General features: G+C 42.1%; 1 protein-coding gene across 1 annotated transcript in view; it reads right to left on the bottom strand.

The window, feature by feature from the left end:
* The window catches only part of LOC126291872 (uncharacterized), an 89,617-nt gene that overhangs the window by 27,172 nt on the left and 47,063 nt on the right, over positions 1–15,382 (bottom strand). Inside the window, exon 3 of the mRNA XM_049985592.1 lies at positions 12,079–13,066. Coding sequence (XP_049841549.1) covers positions 12,079–13,066 — 988 coding nt within the window. The remainder of the gene's footprint in view (positions 1–12,078; positions 13,067–15,382) is intronic.

Genomic DNA, 15,382 nt, shown 5'->3' on the forward strand with positions numbered 1-15,382 from the left:
TTTTTTCACTATCCATCATACACTATTGCACAATGCTGTGATCCAAATGTACATCCTTAGAACGTTCTTCTTCAAGTTAAGGCCTACATTTGACGCCAATAGACATCTCTTGGCCAAAACTGCCCTCTTTGCAACTGCCAGTGTGCATCTTAGATCCTCCTTGCTTCAGTCTCATGGGCTGTTTGGCATCCAAGGTAGCAGAATTCCTTAACTTTGTCTATTTTGTGATCCCAATTTTGACTTTAAGTTTCTCATTATTCTCAGTTATGCTACATCTCCTTACTTTTGTCTTTCTCTTTTTCTGGTTTACTCTCAATCCATACTTTGTACGCATCATACTGTTTATTCCATCCAACAGGTCCTGTAATATTCTTCTTCATCTTGGCTCAGTGTAGCAATGTCATCAGTGAATTTTAATCCCTCTTGAAGCTTTCGTTTATTTCGCTCATTGCTTCTTTGCTATGGAAATTGAACAGAAGGAGTGGAGGAGTGGATGCCTCTCTTTCACCATTTTTAATCTGACCACTTCGTTCTTGGTCTTTCAACCATATTGTTTCTTCTTGCTTTTGTACATGTACATCACTTGTCTTTCCTTATAGCTTAACCCTATTTTTCTCAGTATTTCAAACATCTTGCCCCATTTTACATTGTCGAATGCTTGAGCTACGTCGACAAATTCTACGAGTGTGTTTTGATTTTTCTTCAGCGTTGCTTCCATCATCGACTAAAACGTCAGAAATGGCTCTCTGGTGCCTTTACCTTTCCTAAAGCCAAACTGATCGTCATTGAACACATCCACAATTTTCTTTTCGATTCTTCTGAATGTTATTTTTGTCATCAATTTGGATACATGAACTGTTAAGTTGATTGTGCGACAATTCTCACACTTGTCAGCTCTTGCAGTCTTCAGAATTGTGTGGATGATATTTTTACTAATTTCTGATGGTACATATTTAGATTCTTCACATCAACATCAATAATCATTTGGTTGCCACTTCCTCCCAATGACTTTAGAAATTCTGAAGGAATGATATCTACCTCTTCTACTGTGTAGTGGACCTCAAGTTTTTAAGAGAACTTCTAAATTCTGACTCTAATTCTGGAACTCATATGTCATTCATGTTTACTCCAACTTTTTCTTCTGACATGTCATCAGACAACTGCTCCTCCATCACAGAGTCCTTCAATTTACTATTTCTGCCTATCTGCTCTCTCTTGTGCATTTAACACTGGTATTCCAGTTGCACTCTTAATATTATCGCTAGTGCTTTTCATTTCACGGAAATTTGTTTTGAATTTCCTGTATTTGCATTTCTTCACACCTTTCCTGCAGCCATTTTTCCTTGGCTACCAGCCATTTGCTCCTCCTCGACATTTTTTATTTCCTTCTTTCATTGATTAAATGATGTATTTCATCAATTACCCATGCTTTCTATGCAGCTACCTACCTTGTACCTGTATTTCTATGTCCATCATCAGTCATTGCCATTGTTAGAGACATTCACATCTCCTCAACTGAACTGCCTGCTTCGATGTTCTTTACCACAGTCTAGCGCCTCACCACTCCTCAGTGCTTCAGTATCCCATTTCCTTTCATACTGATTCTTTTGGTTCATCCTCTTAAACTTCAGCCTACTCTTCATCATTACTAAATTGTTATCCGAGTCTATATCTGCTCCTAGGTATGCCTTACAATCCTATTTCACATTTTTAACCTCTGTCTGACCGTGATGAAATCCAGCTGGAACCTTCCCGTGTCTGAATCTTTTCCAAGTATACCTCCTTCTTTTGTGATTACTGAAAAAAGTACTATTACTAGCTGAAATTAATTGCAGAACTCGATTAGTCTTTCTCCTGTCTCACACCTATGTGCAAGCCCGTATTATCCCATAACTCTTCATTCTATTCCTTCCCTTACAACCACGTTCCAGACCCCATGATTATTAAATTACCACATCTCCTTTTACGTACTGAATTACCTGTTCAAAATCCTCATTTACTTTCTCTATCTCTTAATCATACACGAAAACTATCATTGCCAGCGTTGGTTGGCCGTTGAATCACATGAGAACAACTGTATCACTTAACTGTTCACAGTAGTTCACGCTCTGCCCTCTCCCCTTACACCATTTTCTGCAACTGTTGATATTACCCTACATCAGTCTGACCACAAAGTCCTTGTCCCCACTATATCTAGATTGAGTCTAAGCATTTCACTTTCCACATTTTCTAGCTTCCCTACCATGCTCAGACTTTTAATATTTGATGCCCCTTTTGTTGGTTATTCAATCTTTTTCTCATGGTCACTTACCCCTTGGCAGTCCCAGATCCAAATGTGGGCTAGTCCATAATCTTTTGCCAATGGAGATCTTCAAGAGACTTTTTGAATTACAGGCCCCATGCCCTCTGGATACACATTATGTGTCTTTAATGCCGTGGTTTCCACTGCCTTTTGCATCCTCATGCCATTGATCGTTTGCTGGTTCTTCCACCTTTTAGAGTCCGTTTCCCACCCAAAGGACAAGAGGTTGTCCTGAAAGTCTTTCCACTCCTCCATCCTCTTCGACAAGGCCATTTGCAGAACGAGGGTGACTGCAGCCATTGCTGATGATTTTTATTGGAAAGTTAAGCTGTGGCTGAGTTCTGGCCTGGGAACTAGAGCGTGCTCATTAGAAGCCAAAGATGCTACCCCTAGACACGGGAGAGCCTAATCAACTAAAGATAAACCCAAAGGCGGAAGGTAGAGATGGTGACAGTGACAAGCAGCATGGAACCCATGTGCGAGGCATGAATGTCTACTGCTGGTTAGAGTAAGGAAGCTATGGGTTGAACAGAAGAGGCTCCACTCCCCATCTTCCACCTGACTTCAGTAACAGTCACTGAGATACCATGTACAGAAAGACGTGACAAATGTACCGTATCTAGGTAATTACAATACAAAATAGGAGTAGAAACAGTGTAAAATGAGAACAGAATTTACTGCTATGTAAAGTAGTTTACCAAAAATGCTATGATTAATGTTATAACAATGAAGCAGTGATGTTGTTGTTGTTGTTGTTGTTGTGGTCTTCAGTCCTGAGACTGGTTTGATGCAGCTCTCCACGCTACTCTATCCTGCGCAAGCTTCTTAATCTCACAGTACCTACTGCAACCTACATCCTTCTGAATCTGCTTAGTGTATTCATCTCTTTGTCTCCCTCTACGATTTTTACCCTCCACGCTGCCCTCCAATACCAAATTGGTGATCCCTCGATTTCTCAGAACATGTCCTACCAACCGATCCCTTCTTCTGGTCAAGTTGTGCCACAAACTTCTCTTCTCCCCAATCCTATTCAATACTTCCTCATTAGTTATGTGATCTACCCATCTAATCTTCAGCATTCTTCTGTAGCACCACATTTCGAAAGCTTCTATTCTCTTCTTGTCCAAACTATTTATCGTCCATGTTTCACTTCCATACATGGCAACACTCCATACAAATACTTTCAGAAAGGACTTCCTCACACTTAAATCTATACTCGATGTTAACAAATTTCTCTTCTTTAGAAATGCTTTCCTTGCCATTGCCAGTCTACATTTTATATCCTCTCTACTTCGACCATCATCAGTTATTTTTCTCCCCAAATAGCAAAACTCCGTTACTACTGTAAGTGTCTCATTTCCTAATCTAATTCCCTCAGCATCACCCGACTTAATTCGACTACATTCCATTATCCTCGTTTTGCTTTTGTTGATGTTCATCTTATATCCTCCTTTCAAGACACTGTCCATTCCATTCAACTGCTCTTCCAAGTCCTTTGCTGTCTCTGACAGAATTACAATGTCATCGGCGAACCTCAAAGTTTTTATTTCTTCTCCACGGACTTTAATACCTACTCCGAAATTTAGTTTTGTTTCCTTTACTGCTTGCTCAATATACAGATTGAATAACATCGGGGATAAGCTACAACCCTGTCTCACTCCCTTCCCAACCACTGCCTCCCTTTCGTGTCCCTCGACTCTTACAACTGCCATCTGGTTTCTGTACAAATTGTAAATAGCCTTTCGCTCCCTGTATTTTACCCCTGCAACCTTTAGAATTAGAAAGAGAGTATTCCAGTCAACATTGTCAAAAGCTTTCCCTAAGTCTACAAATGCTAGAAACGTAGGTTTCCCTTTCCTTAATCTTTCTTCTAAGAATTATTATATTCTTCTTGAAGTCTGAGGGTATTTCGCCTGTTTCATACATCTTGCTCACAAGATGGTACAGTTTTGTCACGACTGGCTATCCCAAGGCCGTCAGTAGTTCCAATGGAATGTTGTCTACTCTGGGGGCCTTTTTTCGACTCAGGTCTTTCAGTGCTCTGTCAAATTCTTCACGCAGTATCGTATCATCCATTTCACATTCATCTACATCCTCTTCCATTTCCATAATATTGTCCTCCAGTACATTGCCCTTGTATAGGCCCTCTATATACTCCTTCCATCTTTCTTTTTGCTTAGAACTGAGCTCTTGATGTTCATACAAGTGTCTCTCTTTTCTCCAAAGGTCTCTTTAATTTTCCTGTAGGCAGTATCTATCTAACCCCATGTGAGATAAGCCTCTACATCCTTACATTTGTCCTCTAGCCATCCATGCTTAGCCATTTTCCATTTCCTGTCGATCTCATTTTTGAGACGTTTGTATTCCTTTTTGCCTGCTACATTTCTCCTTTCATCAATTAAATTCAATATTTCTTCTGTTACCCAAGGATTTCTACTAGCCCTCGTCTTTTTACCTACTTGTTTCTCTGCTGCCTTCACTACTTCATCCCTCAAAGCTATCCATTCTTCTTCTACTGTATTTCTTTCCCCCATTCCTGTCAATTGTTCCCTTATGCTCTCCCTGAAACTCTGTACAACCTCTGTTTTAGTCAGTTTATCAGGTCCCATCTCCTTAAATTCCCACCTTTTTGCAGTTTCTTCAGTTTTAATCTACAGGTCATAACCAATAGATTGTGGTCAGAGTCTACATCAGCCCCTGGAAATGTCTTACAATTTAAAACCTGGTTCCTAAATCTCTGTCTTACCATTATATAATCTATCTGATACCTTCTAGTATCTTAAGAATTCTTCCATGTATACAACCTTCTTTCGTGATTCTTAAACCAAGTGTTAGCTATGATTAGGTTGTGCTGTGTTCAAAATTCTACCAGGTGGCTTCCTCTTTCATTTCTTAGCCCCAATCTATATTCACCTACTATGTTTCCTTCTCTCCCTTTTCCTACTGCCGAATGCCAGTCACCCGTGACTATTAAATTTTCGTCACCCTTCAGTATCTGAATAATTTCTTTCATTTCACCATACATTTCATCAATTTCTTCGTCGTCTGCAGAGCTAGTTGGCATATAAACTTGCACTGCTGTAGTAGGTGTGGGCTTCGTATCTGTCTTGGCCACGATAATGCGTGCACTATGCTGTTTGCAGTAGCTTACCCGCATACCTATTTTCCTATTCATTATTAAACCTACTCCTGCATTACCCCTATTTGATTTTGTGTTTATAACCCTGTAGTCACCTGACCAGAAGTCTTGTTCTTCCTGCCACCGAACTCCACTAATTCCCACTATATCTAACTTTAAGCTATCCACTTCCCTTTTTAAATTTTCTAACCTACCTGCCCGATTAAGGGATCTGACATTCCACGCTCCGATCCGTAGAACGCCAGTTTTCTTCGTCCTGATAACGACATCCTCTTGAGTAGTGGAGATCCGAATGGGGAACTATTTTACCTCCGGAATATTTTACCTAAGAGGACGCCATCATCATTTAATCACACAGTAGAGCTGCATGCCCTCGGGAAGAATGACGGCTGTAGTTTCCCCTTGCTTTCAGCCGTTCGCAGTACCATAACAGCAAGGCCGTTTTGGTTAGTGTTACAAGGCCAGATCAGTCAATCATCCAGACTGTTGCCCCTGCAACTACTGAAAAGGCTGCTGCCCCTCTTCAGGAACCACACGTTTGTCTGGCCTCTCAACAGATACCCCTCCGTTGTGGTTGCACCTACGGTACGGCTATCTGTATCGCTGAGACACGCAAGCCTCCCCACCAACGGCAAAGTCCATGGTTCATGGGGGGGCGGGGGGGCGGGGGGGGCGGGGGGTAAGCAGTGATAGGTTATACGAACAATGGCTGCCCTCTGTAGGTACTTGATGTTGTTATGTGGCGAGTAAAGCCAGCGAAGATAATCGAGGTTCAAATGGCTCTAAGCACTATGGAACTTAAAATCTGAGGTCATTAGTCCGCTAGAACTTAGAACTACTTAAACCTAACTAACTTAAGGACATCACATACATCCATGCCCGAGGCAGGATTCGAACCTGCGACCGTACCAGACGCGTGGTTCCCGACTGAACCGCTCCATCACAGTGGGCGGCATAATCGAGGAGACACCGTAGGTAACAAAGGTGACAGCTTGCAGAATGTCAATATGTTCTGCCTGCAGAGGCCACAGAGGTGCCAGGGACTAGGCGCCGTATTTCTCTGGCACAGAAAGGAAGACACGGCGAGCCTGTGGGAGGTACCAGTAAGGCGACGTCGCCTATATAAGACGCCTTCCACAAGCGATGAATTGCCAGAAAATACTGAGACGGTTCATCGAGTCGCCACGTGACTGCTGCGAGATGGCGTCTCTTACAGCCGGCAGTGTCCAAGTGATACACAATGCGCTCTCCGCGCTCTCTGAAATGCGGCGCCTAGTCCCAAGGCACGTAGCTGGTCTTTGCAGACAGCGCATATAGAAATCCTGCATGCCTTCGCCTTGGCTCGCTGTGGAGCCTCTTTGCTGGTCTTACGACTCGCATAAAAACATCAGTCCCTCACAGAAGCCAGCCACTTTTTGTAGAACCTGTTATCATTGGCTCACTGTTAATTAAAGTGTTTTTGGTAAACTACTTCGTACAACAGTAAATTCTGTTTTCACTTTATACCGTTTGTACCCATATTTTGTAATATAATCGCATAGATACAGAACTTTCATCACACTTCTCTGCCCATTGTCTCTCGTTGGCTGTGATTGTCTTCATTGATTTCAGGCAGGAGCTAGGGTGCGTTGTGGGGGTGTGGGTGAGGGGGCCTGGTTGAACCCTTCTATTTGACCAGTAGCTTACTTACACCAACCAGTAGTCAACATCTATGCCTTGATCATTCTGTTTCTGTTCCATCTCTCCGCCCTCCACCTTCCACCATCGCATATACATTCAATTAATTACTGCTGATATCTTTTTATATTTAAGTTACAGTTCTTGCTCAGTAATTCCTGTAAGTCTCTGATTCTACTGCTACTCCAGAATATGTTCTGACGATGACTGAAACCATTCACCATTTTTTAAAAAAATGTATAAATGTGCCCAAGACTGCCTTTTAATTTTTATTAAATATTGTTTGAAGGGTTCTTATCACCAGGCTTTGCACCAACATTATTGTTCAGATACCCAACTCTCCACAGTGTCTCATGAAATGAGGGCATATGACACTGCAGATGGAGATCCGTCAGTCAGATGGCGACATTAAGCCTAGGGCCCCCTTCATGCTATTCCAGAGGTGTAGGCTATGTTCTGGCATCAAGTTTCACCCTCTCCCTTCTCATCATCATCATCATCATCATACAGTGCAAACATTGCACAACACACACACACACACACACACACACACACACACACACACACACACACACACACACACACACACACACACACAAAATATATACATGTAGCATTGCAAATAGTGTGTAATGGAGTAGGGTAAATATACAAACAAAAACTGTCCAGAATATGTTTGTTTTGAATCCACTTCTAAGAAACCAAAAAAATTTTACTGTCTCAGTGTACCTTTAAAAATCTTAAGAATCAACGCCTAAGCCTCAAAACAAATGTAATTTTTAGAGAAATGCTAAATGGTGCAAAATCTAAACTAAACTTTAAGGATAATTTTCGACAGAAGGTGGTAGAGTCTCTCCATTAGTATGCAACTGTATCTCAGGAAAATAGTTGAAAACTTGAAGAAATCAAAGCATAGAACATATCACTCAATGAAATTACAAATAACTAATATTATGGTAATTTGCTTACCGTTTGTATACGGTCCAGTAATTCTGTGTTGGGACATTTAAACAGCACAAAAAACAAGTAGATATTCATAAGAAGGCACCACAAAGAGTAACTATTCAGATCTCATTTGGAAAGAAACAATGCATATTTGGCGTTTGTACCTCTATAATATAAAGAAAAATGCAAGGAATTTCTCTAAATTTTGGTGAAATAATTTAAGAGACTAGGTTCAACATTCTCAAACGTGAGAATATTCACGAGGTACAATGTATATAATGAACAGTTTTATATGAATGGCATAGCTCTGCATTTGAAAATGATAAATGTAGAGATGCATAAGATGATTTTGGAAATATAAAAAGTTTTGTCAAGACATCAGAAAAGTTATTGAAGCCCATCGACATGGTGGCTTCGTCTCGCAGAGTTTTCATAGAAATTGCAAAATGCAAACAGTCATTAGACAGGCAAAAGACATTTACAATGAAATATACATTTCAAAATATACAAAACTATGATACTAGATCATGATCATCAAATCAGAGTATGTTATGAGGTTAAAATACACATTTTAAACAGAAAGAGAAACATTGAATCAATCCACAAGAGAACTAGACAGTTTATCAGGTTCTACAAAACTCGCAGCAAAGATAAAATTTGAATAATAAAACGGATCAGCAGTAAGAGAGTACTTGAAGCAGAGATAACTGTAAAATTCAACATTTTGAGGCATGAAATTCATGACTGGGCAGTTTGTGAAAAAGTAAAACCCAAAGACTTGAACCACTTGGTGTGAGGGTAGGATGAAGAGCTCATTCTGAAAAAGAGAAACTGATACCTGGGCAAAGAAAGTATAAAAGAATATTCAGTTGCGTCTAAACATGAAAAATAATAATAAAAAGCTAGCTTCAGTCTTTAAATACGGTGTAATGGTTATATGTTCAGATACTTTAACTGGAGACTCGGGACAATTTACTGAACAACATTACATCAATTTTTACTCCATTAACAGATAATTATAACTCTTAGGAGTAGTATGTTTTTAGGTCTTGTAGTTCCTCCAAATACATGTGGCGAAGCCATTCATGCTTACCTTTCTCTGAGCAGCATGTCATGTGTTGAAGTGTGGATGCATGGACATAAAACAGTTCCCCTATTACTCACACAAACAAAGTTGACTCTCAGTGCGGTGGCTAATGGGATCGACTATAAATGGAAAATGCCTTTACTGTCGCTCCCTTCAGGCACCATGCCGAGCGTCAGCTTTGTTTGCACATGTAGTGTATTGGCAGGTGTCGTCCTCTCAGTGGTGCAGTTATGACTGTGCAGAAAACATGAGGCAGTAAATTCTGTGGTATGTTTGTAGAAAGACTGTTATACAGAGAAACAACTAACACACTGAAGTGCGTTGATATTAAGATACCAACGATTACAGTATCTGTACCACTAGCACCCTGCATAATTATTGTTCTGACAATGCTATACACTTCTTCAACATAAGCTATTTTTTCAGCTTTAGAGTGTATCTCCTCAAGAGCCTGCTTTTGAACCCTTGAGTAATTTCAGAATATAGCTAATTTAGCTAATGATTTCAGTGCCACTTTTTCTTAATGATAGCAGATGGATGCAATGAGGTTTGCTTAAGAAATCGTAATATCACAACACTACAAGGACTGATGAATTACAGACTGTATATTTTTACAGACGTACTACATGTAGTGATGAGCTAGAATGTTGTGATCACTGTTCACTCTAAAACTGTATGCCAACTGCTGGTATCACAGGTAAGTGATGTGGTAAGGAAACTGTACAACTGAGGCAGAGACGAAAGGGAAATCACTTATCGACATTACAGGTTGCAAGTGGAGAAACCATTGATAAGAGTAACTTTCAAACATGGCAAATTTTTTGTCCTGGCTCCTAGGAAATAACATTTCTAAGACAGTGGAGCTTTGGCCATTGGCATGCTGATGTTCTGAGCATCTGTAAAAAGTGGCAGAACGACGATGAAACCATGAGTAGACGGAAAGATGTAGGACGTGTTTGCCTTGTCACGGAACTTGGAGGCTCGCCTGCTCCATAAAAGAGGATAGAAGCTGATCTTTATAGATCTGAGAACAGAATTCAATGCCGGAGCAGACAAAAGTGATTTTGTTCTACCAGACGGCAATGGCATCTTCTAGGACAACTGCTCTCCCCATCATAAAGCCAGAATCGTGCTGCAGTGTTTGGGGAACATGGCAGTTAACTCATGTTCATATCTCGGTCACCAAAATTGCCTTATATGAATCATATGGTGTACGTATATTGGATGTTATTGGGCACCAGCTCTGCACCCACAACCACTGGCCTTAATTTGCAGGAACTGTGTGGCCATCACACTCACATCCGAAGGCACAAATCTCCAGAAAACTTCCAAGGACTTGTTAAATCCATGTCGTGCAGAATCGCTGCTGTGTTGAGTTCCAAAGGCTGAACCAGTACACTTTTAAGCAAATGGTAATAATGTTTTAATTCATCAATGTTCAAATGTATCATATATATGTATTTCTACATACTTTATGCATAAAGAAAACCATGGTCCGAAAAGCAGAAGTGTTGAGTTACTGACAGGCACCCACAAAAGACAGAAAACTTACTTTTAATGTTATACTTTGACAAGATAGATAATAATGTACAAAGACAGACACACACACTCACTCACACACACTCAATTCACGAGCGCGCGCACACACACACACACACACACACACACACACACACACACACACACACACACACACGCACATTCACGTGTGCACACACACACACACACACACACACACACACACACACACACACACACACACACACACACACACACACCTATGTCCCTACATGATGCCAGCTAGACGAACAGTGCCAATGCTATTTTTCAGTAGGTGGATTGGTTGTAATGTGGGTAGTATTATGTGTGATGGGTGGAGAGAGAGGGAAATGGGAAACAGGGAGAAGGACTGGGGTTGGATGGTTAACAGCTTTGAGCTACACCACTGGTTTTCTAGTTAGGAATGTGGGAGGGTGATGTGGCAAGTATATGGCCTGGTACAACTGTAGTCACTGGTGGGAAGTGACACACGCTGAAAGCGATGTGGGTATGTGAATTGGGAGGGGATGACAGGAGAAACTATTGGGCGGAGGTGCAGGGACTGAAGCCATGACGATTACGGGAGTGGAGGATGTGTTATAAGGTTAACTCCCATCTCTGCTATTCAGAGGAGCTAGTGGTGAAGAATCGAGATGGTTTCAGTTTTGAAGCAGCCATACACATCATGAAAACAGATCCAGGCCTAATCATCCTATCTGAAGACAAAATATCTACCACTGTTATGGTGAGTTGTAGTGACCACCTAATCAAAAGCCTCTTCCAACTGATTCCTTCATCTACAGGTCCGCCAGAGAGCTCCCATTCTAGAAGCTCGAAGTCTAACACAAACTCCCATCCTCACTGAAATCCATAGGCCCTTACCAGAATCTCTCACCATGTCACTACATACCCCAATGGCACACCACACACACACCTTCCCCATGCTTTCCAAAATCCAAAAATACATGCTTACCAAAATCCAAAAAACCCACAAATCCAGATGCCCCACTGCAGCTATTGTGCCTGAACTGAAAGAATTTCTGCTCTTGTTGACCAGCACCACCAACCAAATGCCCAAAACCTAGCCTTCCACCACTCCACCCCTTAACCTCCTGGATCCCTACTCGTCACTGTTCATGCCGCCTCCCTCTACACCAACATCTCTAACGACCAAGCCCTTGCCACTATCGAACAATACCTCTCCCATAGTGCCTTCAGACTCCAAAGCCACCAGCTCATTCTACAATCTGATGCTGCTTTCAATTGTTCTCATGACATCTGTCATGATTTGTGATAGAAAGTATTTTCTTTGATGTCATTTAAGAGAAGAGTATGTATAAAATTTTAAAACAATTATGTCTTTCATGCTATTATCATGCTAAAACGTACCAGCCATCGGCAAAACGGGCCCCAACAGCAGAGAATTTGGTGCCGGAGGTCTGGGAACCGCTCCACATCCACCATGATGTGTGTCTCGTGAACCAGTGCTTGGTGGATCTTTGTAGCAGAGAGAGCCGCTGTTCCTCTTTCTAAAGGCCTCACCCAGGCTGGGTTACAGGACTCCACGTGGTCTCGAACATCTGCCACACTGCGGTACTTGAGTCTGGTGGTCAATGATTTGCACCCGGTCACCTGTGTTCTGACGTATTCGTCTACAAGTGCCTGCCAATCGTTCCAAGTACTCGTCAAACACTCTCCCTTACGCTTGTTCATCCACTTCCTAATGCTCTCGCACAAACTGTCACTGATGGATCTGCATAGGTCACCAGCGCCCAGCAACTCTTCCAGCTCCTTGTAAATGTCACTCAATATTTGCACGGAATTCCTCTGCTGGCACAGCAAGTAGAAATTCTCCACGAAGCCAGTGTTCTCTCCCACTGCTTTCCACACCTGTTCGTTGTTTGGGTTGAGCCTGTACACGTTGCCACCAGCCTGTAGCAGCTCAAGTTCTGGAGTGCTGTCCGCATCTTGGCGTTCCAACAAGCTGAGGCTGCTGCCACCCAGAGAGGCGTTCGTCAGCAAGACGAATGTGAGTCTGTCCATCTCGAGTGACTCGCTAATTTCTCTGTAGGAGGTGCAGTACTTGCTGAGCCCAAAGTCGCAGTTCTGCGCCTCAGACAACAATGCGCTACTGTGGATGAACGCGGATTTCTTGTGCTTCAGCTGGATGAACATGATGCGCGCTTCAGGGTGTCCCTTAGGTCGCCACACCAGTACCACGTCGTCGAACTTGCCTGCATCCCCGTTGTTGGCAGACAACTGGAAGGTCAGTCCGCGCCTCAGGCAGCGGAGGTACACAATGGCCAGCACCCTCTCCTCGTATCGGTCCCCCTCTCCTGTATTGTGTGCTCCCTTATTGTATTTCACTGCAGCAGACCTACAACGGAAAAGATGATAAAGATGGCAATTATGGTGATGATGATGGTTTTATTATAATCAAAGGTAAGAGTACGAGCATCCGTGCTGAATATGGATGTATGCATTTAGTATGAAGATAAATCAAACAGTATTTGCACAACATTTTTCTACTTTAGCACAACATCAGTATGAAATTTATAGTGGCACCATTTTCCTGGACAAAAAACCTGCCTGTCAGTGCAATCAGTCTGTCATTGCACTAGTTTTCAAGTACCCTTAGAGACAAGTATCTCAGTTGAGCAGCAAGTGACGTTCAGTATGTTAACTGTAAGACGGCCGAGTTGTGGGGGGAGTGCGGGGAGAGGAGGAAGCAAGCATTAGCTGGCGAGGGGTGAGGAGCCATTGGGGGGGGGGGGGGGGGGGAGGACAAGGCACGAATACAAGTTGCAGTGCCGGCACTACAAACTGCGCGTCATGATTAGACGAAAGGCTTGGAAGTGAAACTCGCTTCAAATGTTGTTCGTATACGAAACTGAAATCGTCATGTACCATCTTCCGCACTGGATAAAATTCCGCTATCTTGTCGCGAATGACGCGCTGGTTGCAATCATCGATCATTATTTCGATTTCCCCACTTCTTTTCCTAAGTTAAAAGAGAGAGAAGGATTTATAAGAAAATGCCTTCTGCACTGCATGTATTTTTTTGAATTTGGAAATGTACTGCAAAGCCCGGTCCACACGCAACGATCCGACTGCGCAAGCATCGGCGCAGATGTCTGTACATGCAAAGGATCGCTGCAAATGTGGTGTGTTCACACGACACAAACCCCAATCTACTACTCGCCCGCCATCTGTAGGTGTAGAAAAGAAATATCAGTGGCAAGCGACTACGCTCCCCGTAAACGTCAAAAATTTAATTCAGTTATTTTGAAATATAGAAATGGAGGCTGTTCTGTTGTGGTCTGTGTTCGGAACTTGTGTTGCTAAAACATTCAGACCAACCGCGGGAAACAGAGAAAGCGGTCAAAATGGTGTAGGCAATGGCTGCTAAAGCGAAAGCAGTTTTCTCACGTACATTTACTGCGAGAGTTGCAGGGCGAACCTGTTTTGTTTTACTTACATTACCTCGTGTTCCATTTCCTGGCACATTGACACTCCAATTTCATCTTCAATTGTACTCCTGCTTGGTCTTGGCTTTTCTTGATCTCTAAGAAAGCCAAGCAGATCAAAATACCATGAGGTTGGCTGGTATACTTGATCTACTCTTACACCAGATCTTCTAGATTTCTGAACTTTGGATAACTCTTTTTGGTAAACACTTCGGAGATAGACTTAATTTACTTGACTTGCCTTCATGAACTCATCCTTCAGGACAGCGTAAATAGCTTCACATGTGTTGGGTATTATTTTACTCAACGCTTGTTTCGATATTGCAGTCGAAAATTCCAAATCCTTGAAGCTCCTTCCTGTTGCTAGGAATCTTAATGTTAACCGGCAGCCGTTTATGAGGAGAAATTGCCCTTCTCATACAAGTATTTTTTCTCATAATATGAGGGGTTACAAGCTTTAAGAGATAATTATAAGTTTCGACATCCATCCGCAAATAATTTCTCCAGTTCGCAACGAATTAATTTTTTTAATTACCGTTTCTCTGTTTGCCGAGTCGTCAACTTCCCGCAGTTTTTCAATTAGAGCATAGTATGCCTCTGTCTTCTTGTCAGGGTCACTATATTCTTTACTTTTAATCTGCCACAAACATGGGTGGTTTCTATATATTTCAATGAATTCACTTACAAACTCTCGACGAGTATCAGCCATTTTAATGCTCTGTGCGCACAAATACAGACGCTAGACTGAGCAAACATCTGTTTCGCGCCAGATTTGCGGCGATCTCCTGTCCAGACGCTCCAACTTGTCTGCGCAGATGTGGTTTGAATCCACAGATTTGAGAGGTTTCGCTCAAACCTCCAACTCCCAGGTTTTGCACACACCTCAGGTTGGTGCAAATCTTCTGTCCACACGAAACGATCTGTCTGCGCAGATGTGATGTGCGCAGACATTTGCGCAGACAGATCGTTGCGTGTAGACGGGCCTTAATATGAATGGGTTTCGAAATAATACAGTAACCAGTGGTGTTTCCATACAAAGCAATACGGTAGCAAGAAAAAAATGAAACACGAGGTAATTCGGATGAAATAGGGGGCTCCTTCAAAGTGATTGCGAACAAAATATCTGAAATGGAAATTCACCTTTTCTTGCCAGGCGTTTGTGGTGATACACCAGGATGATTCTTGGAAAACTGTTTGAATCTTCCAGTGCTACGCATGATTTGTCC

This window comes from Schistocerca gregaria, chromosome 9 (genome assembly GCF_023897955.1).
Source record: "Schistocerca gregaria isolate iqSchGreg1 chromosome 9, iqSchGreg1.2, whole genome shotgun sequence".
In the NCBI taxonomy this organism is placed as follows: domain Eukaryota; kingdom Metazoa; phylum Arthropoda; class Insecta; order Orthoptera; family Acrididae; genus Schistocerca; species Schistocerca gregaria.